Source organism: Hemiscyllium ocellatum, chromosome 16 (assembly GCF_020745735.1).
Source record: "Hemiscyllium ocellatum isolate sHemOce1 chromosome 16, sHemOce1.pat.X.cur, whole genome shotgun sequence".
NCBI lineage: Eukaryota > Metazoa > Chordata > Chondrichthyes > Orectolobiformes > Hemiscylliidae > Hemiscyllium > Hemiscyllium ocellatum.
Window position 1 is genome coordinate 77,767,253 of NC_083416.1, and position 17,045 is coordinate 77,784,297.

General features: G+C 45.0%; 1 protein-coding gene across 1 annotated transcript in view; it reads right to left on the reverse strand.

Annotated features, from left to right (window-relative positions):
• Window positions 1-1,232: 1,232 nt before the first annotated feature.
• The window catches only part of dctn4 (dynactin 4), a 48,570-nt gene continuing 32,757 nt past the window's right edge, over window positions 1,233-17,045 (reverse strand). The window contains exons 10-13 of the mRNA XM_060837422.1: window positions 7,467-7,521; window positions 6,827-6,934; window positions 5,604-5,701; window positions 1,233-2,663 (exon numbers count right to left, since the gene is read on the reverse strand). Coding sequence (XP_060693405.1) covers window positions 2,450-2,663; window positions 5,604-5,701; window positions 6,827-6,934; window positions 7,467-7,521 — 475 coding nt within the window. The 3' untranslated portion in view covers window positions 1,233-2,449. The remainder of the gene's footprint in view (window positions 2,664-5,603; window positions 5,702-6,826; window positions 6,935-7,466; window positions 7,522-17,045) is intronic.

The window sequence follows — 17,045 nt, forward strand, 5'->3', positions numbered from 1 at the left end:
ACAAAGTTACCAAAAAGAGGGCAGAGCAGTAGACGGTGTTTATTTTCATTTTAATAAAGCCATTGACTAGGTAGACTAATGAATAAAATCGGACCACATGGGATTCTGGGTAAGCTTGCCAACTGGACATAAAATTGGCTTAAACGTAGGAGACAGAGGGTGGTGGTGGAGGTTTGTTTTTCAGACTGGAGACCTGTGACCAGTGATGTTCCACAGCGAGTGATCCTGGGGTCCACTGTTGTTTGTCACTTATATAAATGATTTGGACGAAAATATAGGAGGCATGGTAAGTTGACAGATGACAGCAAAGTTGGTTAAAAATCACACAACACCAGGTTATAGTCCAACAGGTTTAATTGGAAGCACTAGCTTTCAGAGCACCACTTCTTCATCAGGTGATTGTGGACAATAAGATTGTAAGACACAGTTTAAGACATGGTCTTACAATCTTATTCTCCACAACCACCTGATGAAGGAGCATCGCTCCGAAAGCTAGTGCTTCCAAATTAACCTGTTGGACTATAACCTGGTGTTGTGTGATTTTTAACTTTGTACATCCCAGTCCAACACCAGCATCTCCAAATCATGACCAAAATTGGTGATATAGTCACCAGTGAAGAAGATTATCTAAGATTACAAAGGGATCTTAATCATTTAGGTCAATGGGCTGAGGAATGGCAGATGGAGTTTAATTTGGATAAATGCGAGATATTACAGTTTGGTAAAACAAACCAGGGGCAGGACTTATACAGTTAATAGTAGGGCCCTGGTCGTGTTCTAGAACAGAGACTGAGGGGTTCAAGAATATAATTCTTTGAAATTTGTGTCACAGGTAGACAGGGTCATTAAGGTGGCATTTAGTATGCTAGTCTTCATTGCTCAGGCCATGGAGTACGGGGCTGGGATATCATGTTGAGGTTGTGCAGGATGTTGGGGAGGCCTGCTCTGGGGTAGTGTGTGCTGTCCTGCTTGTACCTGTTCACCATCCACAAGGTACAAGTCAGGAGTGTGATGGACATGGGCACCAGGCAATGGGAGCATCACTCGCAAGCCTCACACCGTCCTGACTTGGGACAACATTGCAGTCCCTTCAGTGGGACTGTGCCGAAGTTCTGGAACGCTCTCCCCGCCCAGTTCCTCGAGGGCAACGGGGAATGTACGATAGATGGTGACCCAGGCACAGACTCCCACATCCCACAAAGAAACTAAAAAACGAAGAGAAGATGACAGCCGGCTGTTTCACCCTGTGTTTATTGTTTTAACTCCATACAGAAGGTATATCGTATTACAGTGGGATGTCACCAACAGACACAGCACAATGCATACTAACAGCAGCAAATGTGCTGACACACACCATCCCATGGGCAGGGCAAGGGCTCAACAGGACAATACACAAGGGCAGTGGGGTGATGTCAGGGACACAGGTTACTGGAGGATGCGGCTTCAATGTCAGGAAACGGGACACAGGGTCAGCTGTCACAGCTGGCAGGGGAAACTGACATTGGGGTGACATTCACTAAAGGACCAGGGTCTAATATCAGGGAAACAGTTACCGCAGGAACAGGTTGAAAGGCCTTTCTTTCTTGACTCACGTTTCACAAGTAGAGTTAAATAATGTGCACTGACGGCTGGTTAAATGTTAGGAAAAGAACTTCATTAAAGGTTCACTGTCAATGCATTCTCAATGCAGTGTAAGGACAGGAACTACACGCGAACAGCGAGCTGCCTGAATGATGCTGCACTGGGCAGATCAGAGAGAGACAGGCAGCATAGCAGCAGCAGCAACTTACAAGCAGAGAAAGTGAGTACAGCATAAAGACTGAGTGTGGAGAGAATATTGCTATCTCACGGAACTCACAGGGACAGCGGGAGCACACACACGAGAGAGAGAGAGAGAGAGAGAGAGCGCGCACATACTGTGTCGTGTGTGTCCATACACAAGTTGCAGAGTGTAGTGTGATCATTCTCAAACTGGCACGACTTTGAAACTTTAGCCAAATGTGAGAATGTTTTAAAAGAAAATTGGACAAAAAAACGTGCAACTAACTGAAAGAATTTCTATAGTCGCTTTCACCGCCTCAGCCAATGGAATGAGCTGAAAATGTAGCCAATGGTGTGACGTCAGATGGCATCTCTTCCTATTGTGTCCATACACTGTTGGGGCGATTCCAGCTATTCCCACCAGAATCCAGAGATTTTCCCATGGAATTCCAGATTTTGTTGCTCACACCAGGTTAGGCGGAGAGTGTTTCATCTGATCACACTCTCCCCGTGTTAACGGTTAGTGAGGCGAGGGAGCAGAGATGTGAAACACTGCAGCGTGGTCTCGCGTTTTCTGAGAGAGGGTGCCGCCCAGGGCGGGAGGCTGGAAGAAGCCGCTCGGGAATGTGCAGGACAGGGCGAGGGATAGGAGCGGTCACTGGGGCATCGGCTGGATTGGCTGTGGGGCTCAGGCAGCCAAAGGCCCGAGGCTCAGGTCCACGTGCTGAGTCAGCCAGATGACCTCGGCGCTTTGCTCACCTTCCTCCGACTGACGGATGGGAGCTGCCAGATTCTTAAAGTCATACCGCAGCTTGAAGCTAATGTTCACGTTGCCAATCTCCTCCTGGGGGATCACCTTGATGAAGAAACCAACTTTGTTGGATTTGCGGAAGGCCACAACACTGCAAAAGGAGACAGGAGTTTCAATATTTAGACGGCAAACTTCATTGACCCACTGAGTAGAGGCCATTAGTATCTGTGCTGGCTGTTGGAAAGACGGACTCAAATAGGGGAAGGAGGTGGGGCATTCTCCACAGATCCATACATAGGGCTCACTTCAAATATTGACAACACTTCATGGGGAAAATGCTGACTGATTTTTAAAACATGGTACAGCATACTGAAGTAAGATGGGCAGTACTGAGGGAGTGCCACACTGTCGGAGGGTCAGTACTGAGGGAGTGCCACACTGTGATAGGGTCAGTACTGATGGAGTGCCGCACTGTGATAGGGTCAGTACTGATGGAGTGCCGCACTGTCGGAGGGTCAGTACTGAGGGAGTGCTGCACTGTCGGAGGGTCAGTACTGACGGAGTGCTGCTCTGTCAGAGGATCAGTACTGAGGGAGGGCTGCACTGTCATAGGGTCAGTGCTGAGGGATTGCTGCACCCTCAGAGGGTCAGTACTGAGGGAGTGACACAATGTCAGAGGATCAGTGCTAAGGGAGTGCCGCACTGTCAGAGAGTCAGTACTGAGGGAGTGCTGCACTGTCAGAGGGTCAGTACTGAGGGAGAGCTGCACTGTCAGAGGGGCAGTACTGAGAGAGAGCTGCACTGTCAGAGGGGCAGTACTGAGAGAGAGCTGCACTGTCAGAGGGGCAGTACTGAGAGAGAGCTGCACAGTCAGAGGGGCAGTACTGAGGGAGAGCTGCACTGTCAGAGGGGCAATACTGAGGGAGAGCTGCACAGAGGGTCAGTACTGAGAGAGAGCTGCACAGTCAGAGGGTCAGTACTGAGAGAGAGCTGCACTGTCAGAGGGGCAGTACTGAGAGAGAGCTGCACAGTCAGAGGGGCAATACTGAGGGAGAGCTGCACTGTCAGAGGGGCAATACTGAGAGAGAGCTGCACAGTCAGAGGGGCAGTACTGAGGGAGAGCTGCACAGTCAGAGGGGCAGTACTGAGGGAGAGCTGCACAGTCAGAGGGGCAGTACTGAGGGAGAGCTGCACAGTCAGAGGGGCAGTACTGAGGGAGAGCTGCACAGTCAGAGGGTCAGTACTGAGAGAGAGCTGCACTGTCAGAGGGGCAGTACTGAGAGAGAGCTGCACAGTCAGAGGGTCAGTACTGAGAAAGAGCTGCACTGTCAGAGGGGCAGTACTGAGGGAGAGCTGCACAGTCAGAGGGTCAGTACTGAGAGAGAGCTGCACTGTCAGAGGGGCAGTACTGAGAGAGAGCTGCACAGTCAGAGGGTCAGTACTGAGAGAGAGCTGCACTGTCAGAGGATCAGTACTGAGGGAGAGCTGCACAGTCAGAGGGGCAATACTGAGAGAGAGGTGCACAGTCAGAGGGGCAGTACTGAGGGAGAGCTGCAAAGTTGGAGGGCAGTACTGGGGGAGAGGGGCGGGGGAAGGAGAGAGTGCGGGCGTCTGTGTGAGCCTGCGCACTGTACAGTCACTGAGGCAGTAACAAAAATATATTGCAGCATCAGATGAACAATGTTGGAGGAGTTGTGGTGTCAATCATTCCCAATATGACCAAAAATGGAACAGATCTGAGGAGTTAAAATATTCTCCTTGAAGTTACACGTGAGTCTCTTTCACAAATCTAGTTTTAGTCTCTTCTTAACAGCCAATCATGCAGACCATAATCTGGTCCCTTCTTCACCCAAGATCCAACAGTGAAAACCCCACCTTCACAGAGAATGTGCCTCTGGTCACTGAAGAAATGCTAGACAAATTGATAACTAGGTGGAAAGGTTGTATCAGAGTCAGGAGTGTGTTGTTGGAAAAGCACAGCAGTTCTGGCAGCATACAAAGAAAGGGAAAAATCAACATTCAAGGCCTCATTCCTGATGAAGGTCTCTGGCCTGGAATGTCGATTCTCCTGCTCCTTCAATGCTGCCTGACCTGTTGTCTCCCTGTAAAGACTATCATTTTGTTTTACCTCATTTGTGATTGGAGAGTGAATTTGTAAAAGGAATGCTTAACAACAAAGGACTGAGGAAGGAATTGCTGTAAATTTGAAAAAAGAGAGAGAGAGAGAGAGAGAGATTGTTTTGCTAAAGCTGTCATTTTTAACCTGTAAGTCAAGGGAAATTATAATTTTTGAACAAGTTGCTATGGGCCTTCTGTGAAGAAATGGAAGAATCTGAAGGAAAAGTTTGGAACTGAAGGACTTGGGAAACAAAACTATATCCTAACTACTTCGGTCATTGAACTGCTCCACTTTCTTCCTCTCCACCCGCATCACCGATATTTGTGCGTGTGTGTGTGCGCGTGTGTGCGTGCGTGTGTGTGTGGGCAGAGGTTTAGAAGGGGCTTAGAGTTTTAGCTGGTAAGGTTTATGGTCACAGTTCATAATTGTTTACCTGTGGTGTGAATTTATTCATTTCTAATTTAAAAATTCTTGTTAAGTACAGAAATGCGGCTCCTATTTTCTGTTAACCTGTATCCATCAGGCAGGTAAATTGGTGAATCTTGTTAACTTTTGTAAAATGTGATGACACCAGGAATAGCAAGACTCTGTTTCTCGCGTCCTACCCAGTGAGGTATAATGTGGATAACATTTTTCTGAGCGTTGCGTCATTGTTGGGAATGCCATGTTGGTACCGGATGAGAGCAGGAAACCACCAGCTGCAGTGACAGCACCATACCGTACCTGAAGATAGCCTGCAGGACGAGGTGATTCAGAGAGAATATTACAAACAAATCATGGAAATATCCATCAGACATGCCAGGAACAGGGCAAGATGAACTTTCAAACTCTCTCTGAACATGCATCTTCAGTCCGTGAAGGTGAGCACACATTTCGATGGCAATTACCAGCTGGCCAGCAAACCCTATTCGATACAAAGTCAGGCACTAACCCCCTTGGTTTGGTTTTGGTTTAAAAACCCTCATCACTCACTCTGGGTCATCGTGGAAATCTTGTGGCTCAGCCAGTTCATCATATTCAGCTGCAGCATCTTTTCCAGCGAGAACAATCTCCTTTGAAGGGAGAACGACCTGAAACAGAGAGACAGCAGAATGGGAGCTCTCAGCAGCTGAGCGCCTTGGGAGGGAGGGAGGGTATGGTCAATGTCACCTGTCGCACAGCAACAGGCGTGGGGATGGTGCGCACCGGCCCATTTCCAAGGGGCTGTGGGGTCCAAGGGAGTCAGTTGTAAGCCAAGGATCAGATGAGGCAGTTGGTGATGGGCTGACCCTTGGGGTAGAGGGGCACAGAAGTGTCAGTGCTGGCCAAAATCAGAGGGCGGTCAGTCAGGACCGGTCTATGGCTGACAGAGTGAGCGCACGACAGAGTTATTAGCGCGACAGAATGGATGAGTGAGAGTGTGTGTGAGAGAAAGTAAGAGTGAGTGCACATGTGGGAAGGTGTGTGCGCGCGTGTTTACGTGTGAGTGCAAGAGTGAGTGTGTGCATGAGAGATTGAGAGAATGAGCGTGAGTGAGAGAGAACGAGAGATAGAGAGAGAGCGCGCGCGAGAGAGAGAGCGTGCGCGAGAGAGCGCGCGCAAGAGACAGCGCACGAGAGAGAATGAGAGTGAGAGAGATAAAGTGAGTCAGAGAAAATGAGAGAGTGAGAGAGAGCGCATATGGGCGTGTGTGAGAGAGACAGAATGTGAGTGTGTGGGAGAGGAAGTGTGTGTGAATGAGAGAAAATGAATGTGTGAGAGAAAGAGAATGAGAGTGTGTGTGGGGGAGAGGGAGAGAGAGAGAGAGAGAGAAAGGGTAAAAGGGTATGTGTGTGTGAGAGACACATAGTGGGAGTGTGTGTGTGTGTGTGTGTGTGTGTGTGTGTGTGTGTGTGTGTGTGTGTGGTGTGTGTAAGAGAGAGACAGAGTGTGTGCGCGCGTGTCACACATGCACCTGCAAGAAAGAAAGAGATGGAGGGTGGAAATAAGGGAAAACCAGAGTTAGATAAGGAGACCCTCAATGTTTGAGAGATGGGTGCATAGTAATTCCTATCAGTCATTCCAGAGAGGGGGTGGGGGCTGTCATGCTGTTTCAATCCCATATAAGCAAAAGGAGCCTCAAAGACCTCCAGGGCTGGCATGTGACTACAGAAATATAGACAATTATTTAAGAGTTTTATTGATAAAGTTCTCCTCCCATCCCAGGACTTTGTTACCTTTGCAGTGCTGTGCACATCATCAGGGTCTGCCTCTTCACAGGGCAGAAGAGTAACATGTGTGAGGTTCTCCACAGGGTTAGTGAGTGTCAGAAGCACTTGACTCTCCTACAAACAGAGCACCAACAACATAAAACACCAAACCACACTCAATTCTGATCAACTGCAACCTCCACCCTGCCCTTTCCCACGTTTAGTCTCCTCGCTGACCCTTCTCCTCCTCGCAACAAATTCTCTCCCACAGCTTCTGGCTGACCAGAAGCTGGCTGGAGGAGAGAGGATCTTAGTCAGGGGCAGCTGTACATTAAACAGCTGCAGCACCGAACCTGACCAACTGCTGACTGAAGCAGAGATCCAGGTCAAGTTTCTTGATGGAATGGATTTAAGGTAATATTGATTTAAATTTGAATAAATCAATCACTGCTATTTCAGTAACACTGATAAATTACAGGACAACTAATTTTCTTAGCAGCTGATGAAGAACAAATTTGAAGTTGTTTGAAAATTAGCTAATAAATTGTATGCATTGTTTAAAAAACACTTAAAGCCTAGATTGCCCAAGATTCCTTTTGTGAGTGCATATCCCAATATGAAAATTCATTGTACAAACTGGTAAGACACCAAATCACACTGGACTCACCTTCATGAAGCGCATGTTAGGAATAGAGAGAATTCGAACTTCTGGAACATAGTTCCTGCAAAAATGAAAAAAAATTGAATAGATTGAGTTTTAAAGATTAAATGGAGAACATGTACCAAGTTGACAGCTTCTATGCTCAGATCAGTAACAGGAAGATCGCTCACAAAAATGTAAGAACTGCAACTCGTATCCAGATGGTAAATTTACAAACTACATCAGTCAGCTGTCAATCTCCCATCTCTTCATAAAGCGTCTGTTCAGGTATCTTGGTAAAATAGTTGCACTCCTATTGTACCTGTTACAATCCCAGATATTCCAAAGTGCCTTATAGTAAGAGCTTTGGAAGTGAAAGTAGAGAGGGTTGGAGAAACCTAACAGATCAGGCAGCATTGACCGAGGGAGCAAGGGTTAACGCTGAGTCCATCATGATTCTTCACAGGTGGCATTCACTCAAAACTTTAACTCTGTTTTGCTTTCCACAGATGATGCCAGACCTGTCATGTTTCCTCAGTACTTTTATTTCATATCTTCAGCATCCGCTGATCTTTACTTTTATGGGAGAAGGACAGTCACTGACTTAACTTAGGAAATTCATGCATTCAGTCTCTCGAACTGCAATAAGTTAACAACAAGGTAGGTGTTTTCTTTTGGTGATGTTGATTGAAGGATAAGTCTTAACCTGTTAACCAATTAATTTATTTGCTATTCTCTGTCAGTACTATAGGAACTTGCATACTCCCATGAGGTCAGATGACACCTCACGTGAAAGATTGAATGCATAGCTTTGAAAAATATGATTCTGCTATAAGCTGGCAGCTGAACAAGAATAGGTATTTTTTGAAAAAAAAAATCCATCTCATCATTTAAAACTGAAGACTCATTCAGCTGCCTTGATAGTTCACTAACGGTGGTTTCCAAGCAACTGCAGGGACACTTCACTCAGGTGCCAATTTATCCATGCCTCATTTTGAAACTTTTGACGATAACATGCCAATTTGTCCCTTTCCTGACCCATGAACTCAGTCACTAGCTCCTTGAGAGATTCACCTTTTTTTTATAAAGAAACTGAGCGAGATCCTGAACAATGCTTCCTGACAGCATTCTCCTCCTTGCTGTGGTCAGGGTGTGTCTGATGGTGTGAGGATGAGCAGTTACAGCATGGTGGGCCTCCATTGTTTGCACAGCCAAAGAAAAGTCAATCGTCTTCCCTCTGGGAAACTTGCCTTGTGTAAACAGGACATACCACTCTCTGCTGCACGCAACATGCTCCAAGTCTGGAAACATTGCATGAGAGAGTGAATAATGTATCACAGGAAGCCTGCGCAGATTATTAATACAGCATTACCGTACACTGGGACGGTCAACTCAGAGCACCATATTTCCAGCTGATTATTATAACCATTACATCTTGGGAAGGATATAACCGATATTGTACGCTAGGGAGGAATATTAGGAGGGAACAGGAAATAAACAGTGCCCCGAGTACTTCACCTCCTCACTATGATGCTGGCACCTGCATTCAAAGCAATTAAATATTTTATAAACAGTTTTTCAATGTAAAGAGCCGGTCCATGATACTGGGGGGTGATTGTTGCTGCAACGGACAGAGAGTGAAGTGAATCAGCCCAACCTAGAAACTACTCCAGGTGAAGATTCCAGAGATTTCTCAGTTCAACTCCACACACAAGGCATCAAACTGAGTGATGTCAATCAGAAACAACAGCTACATCTATAAATAGTTATCTTCAATAAAGAAGTGAATTTATATTCAAAAATATCATGCTATTGAAAACACATTTGAGAAAGAAAGTGCTCCTTGGTCACACCTTTTTTACACATTGGTGGGGGGGGGGGGTGTCTGTGTGTGTGTCTGTGTCTGTGTGTGTGTGTGTGTGTGTGTGTGTGTGTGTGTGTGTGTCTGTGTGTGTGTGTGTGTGTGTGTCTCTGTGTGTGTGTGTGTGTGTGTGTCTGTTGCAGTTAGCTGAGTGAATTTCACAAAGGTTATGGAATGTCACGACACCATACGTGAACTTCATTAAAGTACTGGACACAAACACTGAAAAGCAGCAAGGTTCGATTAACTTAGGCCCTGTGGGATTGTGCACTCTGAGCTACCCTCAGTGAAATTCACGCCTGGGATCCCCTCCTTTCTCAGTTCGTTTCCACTCCTCCTTCCCAATGTCTTTTCCACACTTACCCCTCAGCCTCATACTCACTCACTCTTTTCCCCTCACTATGCCCCGCTTTATCTTTAGTTGAAACTCGGACTTCAAATAAAACAAAAACTAAAGCATTTTTTAAAAACCCAACTTTGCACTTTATGTCCTCTGGTCTGTGTTCCTCCTTGTGTAATGTTATGTAATCACTAATTCTGGAAACCCCAAGCACAAGCCGTACATTTGCTTATCGATAGATACTGAGTTGTATGAAATGCTCTGACCTGGGTGACTAGCCTTATGCTAAGCAAATAGAAAGCACTACCAGGAAAGCTGGTGGAAGCAGATGCAGTTGAAATGTTTCCAAACTGTACGGATTCTATGATTCAAACCACAGTTGGACAAATGTCTATAAAGGAAGGGTTTGCAGTTGACAAGGAAAGAGCACGGGTTGGAGCCACTACAGATACTTTCTAATAAACCTGTTCAGTTATTCATATACAATTGTGAAGCAAGAAAGATTTCAACCTCCTGGCTCAGAGGCAGGGTCACAAGAACTCATTATTATTATTCCAGAGATTGGCACAGATATAGAACGTAGAACAGTACAGTACAGGAATAGGCCCTTCGGCCCATGATGTTATGCAAACGTGATGCCAAATTAAACTAATCCCTTCTACCTGCCCTTGGTCCATATCTCTTCAATCCCTTCTTACTGATGTGCTTATCTGAAAGCCCCTTCCATGCCTCTATTGTATCCCTGGCAGCATGTTCCAGGCACCTACCACACTCTGTGTTAAAAAACTTGCCCCTCACATTGTCTTTGAGCTTTCCCCCTCGCATCATATTTACATGCCCCTCCAGTATTAAGACATTTCAATTTTGGGATAAAGCTGATGGGCCAAATAATCTTCTGATATACTGGGTGGTTCTACGAAGCCAATCCTTATTTATGGGACATGAAACAATCCTTACACATGGGCTTGCTACCATTGATAGATTAACACCAATGCCCCAAATTATGGCGACTGCTCAGAGGTGAATCCCTGGTTAAATAAAGCATGAGTCAGAGAAAGTTAAATCACTGAACATGAATTCTGATTCTAACAGTCTGCAACCACTGATAAACAGCCTTTTCTCTGAACATTGATATTGCTGGAATTAGCACTGCTGCCTCACAGCGCCAGGGACCTGGGTTCAATTCCCGCCTCAGGCGACTGACTGTGTGGAGTTTGCACATTCTCCCCGTGTCTGCGTGGGTTTCTTCCGGGTGCTCCGGTTTCCTCCCACAGTCCAAAGATGTGCAGGTCAGGTGAATTGGCCATGTTAAATTGCCCGTAGTGTTAGGTAAGGGGTAAGTGTAGGGGTATGGGTGAGTTGCGCTTTGGAGGGTCGGTGTGGACTTGTTGGGCCGAAGGGCCTGTTTCCACACTGTAGGTAATCTAAAAAAAAAATTATCTTTATAAGACAGTAACGCTTTAAAATTTCTTTTTTAACTTAAAAATGACTTGACTGGGAAGGAACAGTGATATTAACTCTACCCCATGACAGGCCCAAGAAGTGACAATTTTCACACCTCTACAGAAATAGGGACACCTGCTTTTGACATATCGAAAGGCAAATGATTTACTGCCATGTGGGTGCAGCAACAGCAACTTTGCTGTGAAGAACAGGGTGGACTCCTTTTTTTAATTAGCAAAAAAGTGAAATATTTGTAAAGCTTTGTTCACTGCTCCAAAGGAAGAGAACAGAACTAAAATTTACAGAACAAGGAATTGCCAAGGAAGACCATACAATCTGGGACACTCCAACTGAGTGAAACAATCTTTGAAGGACACCAGAAGATTCAACATGGTGTGGCAGCAACAAACGAACCTGCCGAAAGCTGGGAGTGCCTTGAAAATGAACCTTGTATTCCTCATCTTCCCGAAGTGCTTGCCTGAGACATCCACGTTCCATGAAAGAATTAAAAATAATTCTACAATTGCTTGGGTAGCCATTTGCAGCAACACAAACCAGGCTGTAATAACACTTGGCGGGAAAGCAATTTCAAAATGATGAGAGATTTTGATGGAATAGAGAGAAAAATATTTGCTCTGGCAAGGAGGTCAATAACCAGGAATCACAGATTCAAAATCACTGTCAAAGGATGAAGAGGGATGAGGAAGTAAAAGCCGTCTCTCGCTCAGGTGGTCAGGATCTGAGCAGCTTGATCTGAAAAGTGAGGGATATGACAACACAAATATTTATAAATGTGAGTTGGACAGAAAATTGAAGATGAGCAACTTACAAGGTTATAGAAAAGATGATCTGCAGGACCGCTCTTTTGAAGAGCCACCACACACAGGGTGGCCTGAAAGAGCACCTTCTGCATTGCAAGCTTCAATAATGTTACTTTCCTGAACAGGCTGGGGCTGTTTTCCCAGGAGCGTCGGAAGCTGAGGGGTGACTTTATAGAGGTTTACAAAATTATTAGGGGCATGGATAGGGTAAATAGGAAAAGTCTTTTCCCTGGGGTTGGGGAGTCCAGAACTAGAGGGCAAAGGTTTAGAGTGAGAGGGGACAGATATAAAAGAGACCTAAGGGGCAACCTTTTCACACAGAGGATGGTGCGTGTATAGAATGAGCTGCCAGAGGAAGTGGTGGAGGCTGGTCTAATTGCAACATTTAAGAGGCACTTGGATGGGTATATGAATCGGAAGGCTTTGGAGGGATATGGGCCGGGTGCTGGCAGGTGGGACTAGATTGAGTTGGGATATCTGGTCGGCATGGACAGGTTGGACCAAAGGGTCTGTTTCCATGCTGTACATCTCTATGACTCGTGGGACCTTCTGTACAAACTGTAAGGTGCCAGACAGTGAATGTGATATACAGGGAACACCCAAGGTTTCTGTTAAGCTGACACATGGAGAGTAGGAGAAAGTGAGGACTGAAGGTGCTGGAGATCAGAGTCGAAAAGTGCGATGCTGGAAAAGCACAGCCAGTCAGCAGCATCTGAGGAGCAGGAGAGTTGATGTTTCGAGCATGAGCTCTTCATCAGGAATTTTGAGCTCACGCTTGGAACGCCAATTCTCTTGCTCCTCGGATGCTGCCTGACTGGTTGTGCTTTTCTAGCACTACGCTCTTTGACATGGAGAGCGCCTGCTGACACCAACCACCCAATAAATTCGGATTGTGCAAATTCACTCGCATTTTACCTAAACATGCATGTGCAAGCCATGTTTTAAAAGTTTTTAAGAATCATTTTGAAGTACTTTCTCTTCATTGACATATTATTCATTATTTTTCTTTAATTGTTAATGGCTTGTTAAGTTACCATTCTTTATTTCAAAGACTTTCTTGCCACTACTCATGCTCCTGGGTGCCAGTAAACGTAGCCATACTTGAATCCATGCGCTATCAATTCATTAACGAGTAGAAATAATATTTTGTGGTTTGTCCTCTCCAATCTATAAGAACAACTTCTCCTTTAACCTCAACAGACTCAGTTTATTTAAGTTCACCACCTCATACTCTGCTTCCTGATATTATCTGTGAAGCTGTACCGTATCCATTTCACAGCTACATCCTCACAGTGAAGGGATACCTAAAACTACGTACAGTAGTGCAACAGCAGTCTAGCTATTGGCATGTACATGGTTAATGAAGCAACCTTTGGAAGTGATACCATCACAGGTCCATAAGGTAATGGGTTCTCAGTGTTAAAGGTGCCACACTGGGAACCGACAGTATCATATACCCACTGCAACACTGGGCTGAGGCCTTCTGACTCGGCAAGAATGCTGACTCCAGAGTTTAGTCGCAACGGAAATGTAAAATTCCATCTATAGTAATCACCTACATGCTCAAAGAGACAAAAAAAAACAGGATGCAAGTAACAGTTGAATTGACTGAAATTCAAACCCAGATACATTCCTAAATGGTCTGGGAATGGCACTGCTCTGCTGAGAAGGTTGACGTGTGATTGTAAACATTCAGGGTAGTAAAAGCTGCAGGCAGACAGACATTTCACACTGCATACACTACTGTGACAGACTCCGGGTCAATAAAGCCACGACTCTCTTGTGGTCTGCAATGCACTTGGCTTCTGAATGGATCCAAGCTCCACAAAAGGGGGCTGCCATGAATTGAAGAGGACGGAGACAAAGTCAAAGTTGTCAATTACTGCTTCAAATAGAGATACAAAACTAAGGGTTATGGTCATGGAGTTGGACACTGAGCCCTCACTCAGAGTGGGATTCCCTAGCCCATGCAATCTTATGTGACATGGGTCTTTCAACGCCAGTAGCCAAGGTCTGTGTACAGCACAGCTTATGGTGTAGTGGTTGTACCTTTACCTCTGGTCCTGGAGGCCTGGGTTCAAGTCCCACCTTTACCAGAGGTGTGTAATAACAGTTGTGAACAGGTTGATTAGAAAATAGTTTTTTGAGCCCAGTTTTACAAAGTGCTCCAAAGGCTCTCCAAGCCCTTCGAGAACCTCCGGGGAACTTCAGAAATTGTCTTACATATCGAGAGATTGTAACCGGACGAATGGGACATTGCGGAGCTGCTGCGGCGTAAAAATATTATGTCTTTTTAAAAAAAAGGTGTAAAAATTCTTTCCGAATGCTGGGGTGCCACACTTTGTTACACTATCCAGATGGCCCTGGGCTGTCCAAATGACAGGAAGAAAGTGTAAAAAGGAGACCAACAGGTTTCCTGCAGGCTTGCACTTTATAGCATGCTAAATTAGTTTTTAATCAAACCCGACAGGACTCCGAGGGAGTCATCAATTGTTTCTTTCAAAAAAAGTGGATCTTTAAGAAGCAATTGCCATCTGCAGAAACTTTCAGATGTGTTTTTTACAGTCTCCAAAGGTTTAAACACTTGGCCTTGCTGATCTATGCAGACGCAGATCCTGGGCTCAGTTCAGACAACAGATTGGCAATCCCTCCCTATGAACTCACTCATTTGCAGAGCTGATGAGATAGAATCATGTAATCACTGACCAAACCACTTCTGCTCATTCAGCGCTTGTAAGAAACCTCGTTCATTGTTTCTCCTCCTGAAGGCAGCATTCCCATAATGGATACACTGCGGAGGAGAGCTTCTACCTCTTTGGAGAAGTTACCCTGAAGCTACAATAGGACTTAACCCTCCAGTGTGTCCATTAACTGAGGTTTTCAGGGAAAGACTTTCCCATTAACTCACATCAACATCGGAAAGTGTCGTGCCATACCCCATAGTTGTGGGCGGCACGGTGGCACAGTGGTTAGCACCGCTGCCTCACAGCGCCAGAGACCCGGGTTCAGTTCCCGACTCAGGCGACTGACTGTGTGAAGTTTGCACATTCTCCCTGTGTCTGCATGGGTTTCCTCCGGGTGCTCCTGTTTCCTCCCACAGTCCAAAGATGTGCAGGTCAGGTGAATTGGCCATGCTAAATTGCCCGAAGTGTTAGACAAGGGGTAAATGTAGAGGTATGGGTGGGTTGCGCTTCGGAGGGTCGGTGTGGACTTGTTGGGCCAAAGGGCCTGTTTCCACACTGTAAGTAATCTAATCTAGCTAGTTGAGGTATTTCTCCCATCCATCTTATTAGTCTCCACATTTACAGTATCCAACACTGGCTCAATAATTCAGTTCAACCCAGATTCAACAAATGCTAAATGAATATAAACAAAGGTTGCTGGAGATCACAGGAGAACAGGCAACATCCATAGAGAAAAAGCAAGCTAACATTGAGTCTCGATGATTCCTTATCAGAGTCACCTAGACTCAAAACATTAGCCCTGCTTTCTCTCCATGGATGCTGCCTGACCCGCTGTGATCTCCAGTGTTTGTTGTTTTCAGTTCAGATTCCAGCATCCGCAGTAATTTTTTTCTGCCGAATGTATTTACTTCATTACAACATTGCTTCCCCAAAATGTACTTTGTGATGAGGGTTATTAGATTTTTCCTCAATGTGGGGCGGTATCAACGTTATACAGGGGTTAATAGCAAATTTCCACCTCCTTTCTCAGGTTTTTCTTGGTAGTTGGAAAAGTGCAATGGCCTATTCGAAAAGCTGGTATAGTTCAGAACAAAGTCAGAAGTCACATGACACCAAAGCTGAGCTACAAAAGCTTGTGGTCTCAAAAATACCTGCTGGACTTTAACATGGTGTCATGTGATTTCTGACTTTGTCCACGCCACATCATAGTTAAGCACAGTGAGAAACTCTCTCTCCAGGCAACTTTGACAATTCGCATCCTGTTTTCACTCAGTTCTCAGCTGCAGATTCCATCGGCTTAACCTCAATACTTCCCCTATACCTTCTACCACTGGCTCACTCCTCATTCCCTGCTCAGCCATTATTTACCACACTTAAAAATACTCTGTCCATCTAAAAAAGTGAGAAATTAGAGAATGAGAGCTAGCTAGGAATATAAAAACAGATAGTGGAGCTTCTGCAATTATTTAAGAAAAAGGAATAAGTGAGTTTTGATCCTCTAGAGAGGGGGGGGGATGAGAAATCAATAATAAAAATAAGGAAACAGTGCACAAATGAGAAGATATTTTCATCCATCTTCACTGTAGAGGATAAATAATATTCCAGAAATAATTTTGAATCATGAGGGAGAAGCTTAAACGATTATAATCATCAGGGAACAGCCACACAGAAACCTGATGGAACAAAAGGCTGACAAGTTCCCTGGTCCAGAGGAAGTTTAATCTAAGATCTGAGAAGAAGTGACTGCTGAGATAGTAGTTCCGTTGGTTTTAAATTTTCCAAAATTCCCTAGACTTTGATGACTAGAAAATTGGAAATTGAGAAGACATTATTGGATCATCTTCAGGTTGGCAAGATGTGACGAGTTCAGTGCACAGGAATAAATGTGGGGCTTCAATGATTGCATGATTTGGACAAAAAGAACAAACATGTAGACAATGAATTGCTGATGACACAAAGATAGGTAGAAAATAAGGTGTAAAGAGAACAAACTGATATAAATCCATTAAATGAGCCAGCAAACATGTGACAAATGTGGAAGTATAATTTGGGAAAATACACTTGCCCACACAGACAGAAATTATTTTTAAGAAGTATATTGTTTAAATTGAGAGAGATTGCAGAATGCCGAGGCATGCTGACTTGTGTGGTTAAATGACTCACTCCTAACTCATACAAGGGAATGCTCTCCTGAAACTCCACATATGCAGAGTGCTCCTTTCAGCTGCAAAACCCATTGTAAATACAGACGTGCATTGCCATATAATCTACCTTTTGCTGATACAGAAAGATATCTTTACTTGACCTTGTGATCATCGAAGTTGAATGTTGCAAATGAGAGATGGTTCCTTCCTAACACGCACATTGTAGGAGCTGTGACTGCAATATGGCCATTTAAGCAAAAACTCAAAATTCTCTCAAATCACACTTGTTGGCACCTACCTTAAATTATAACAG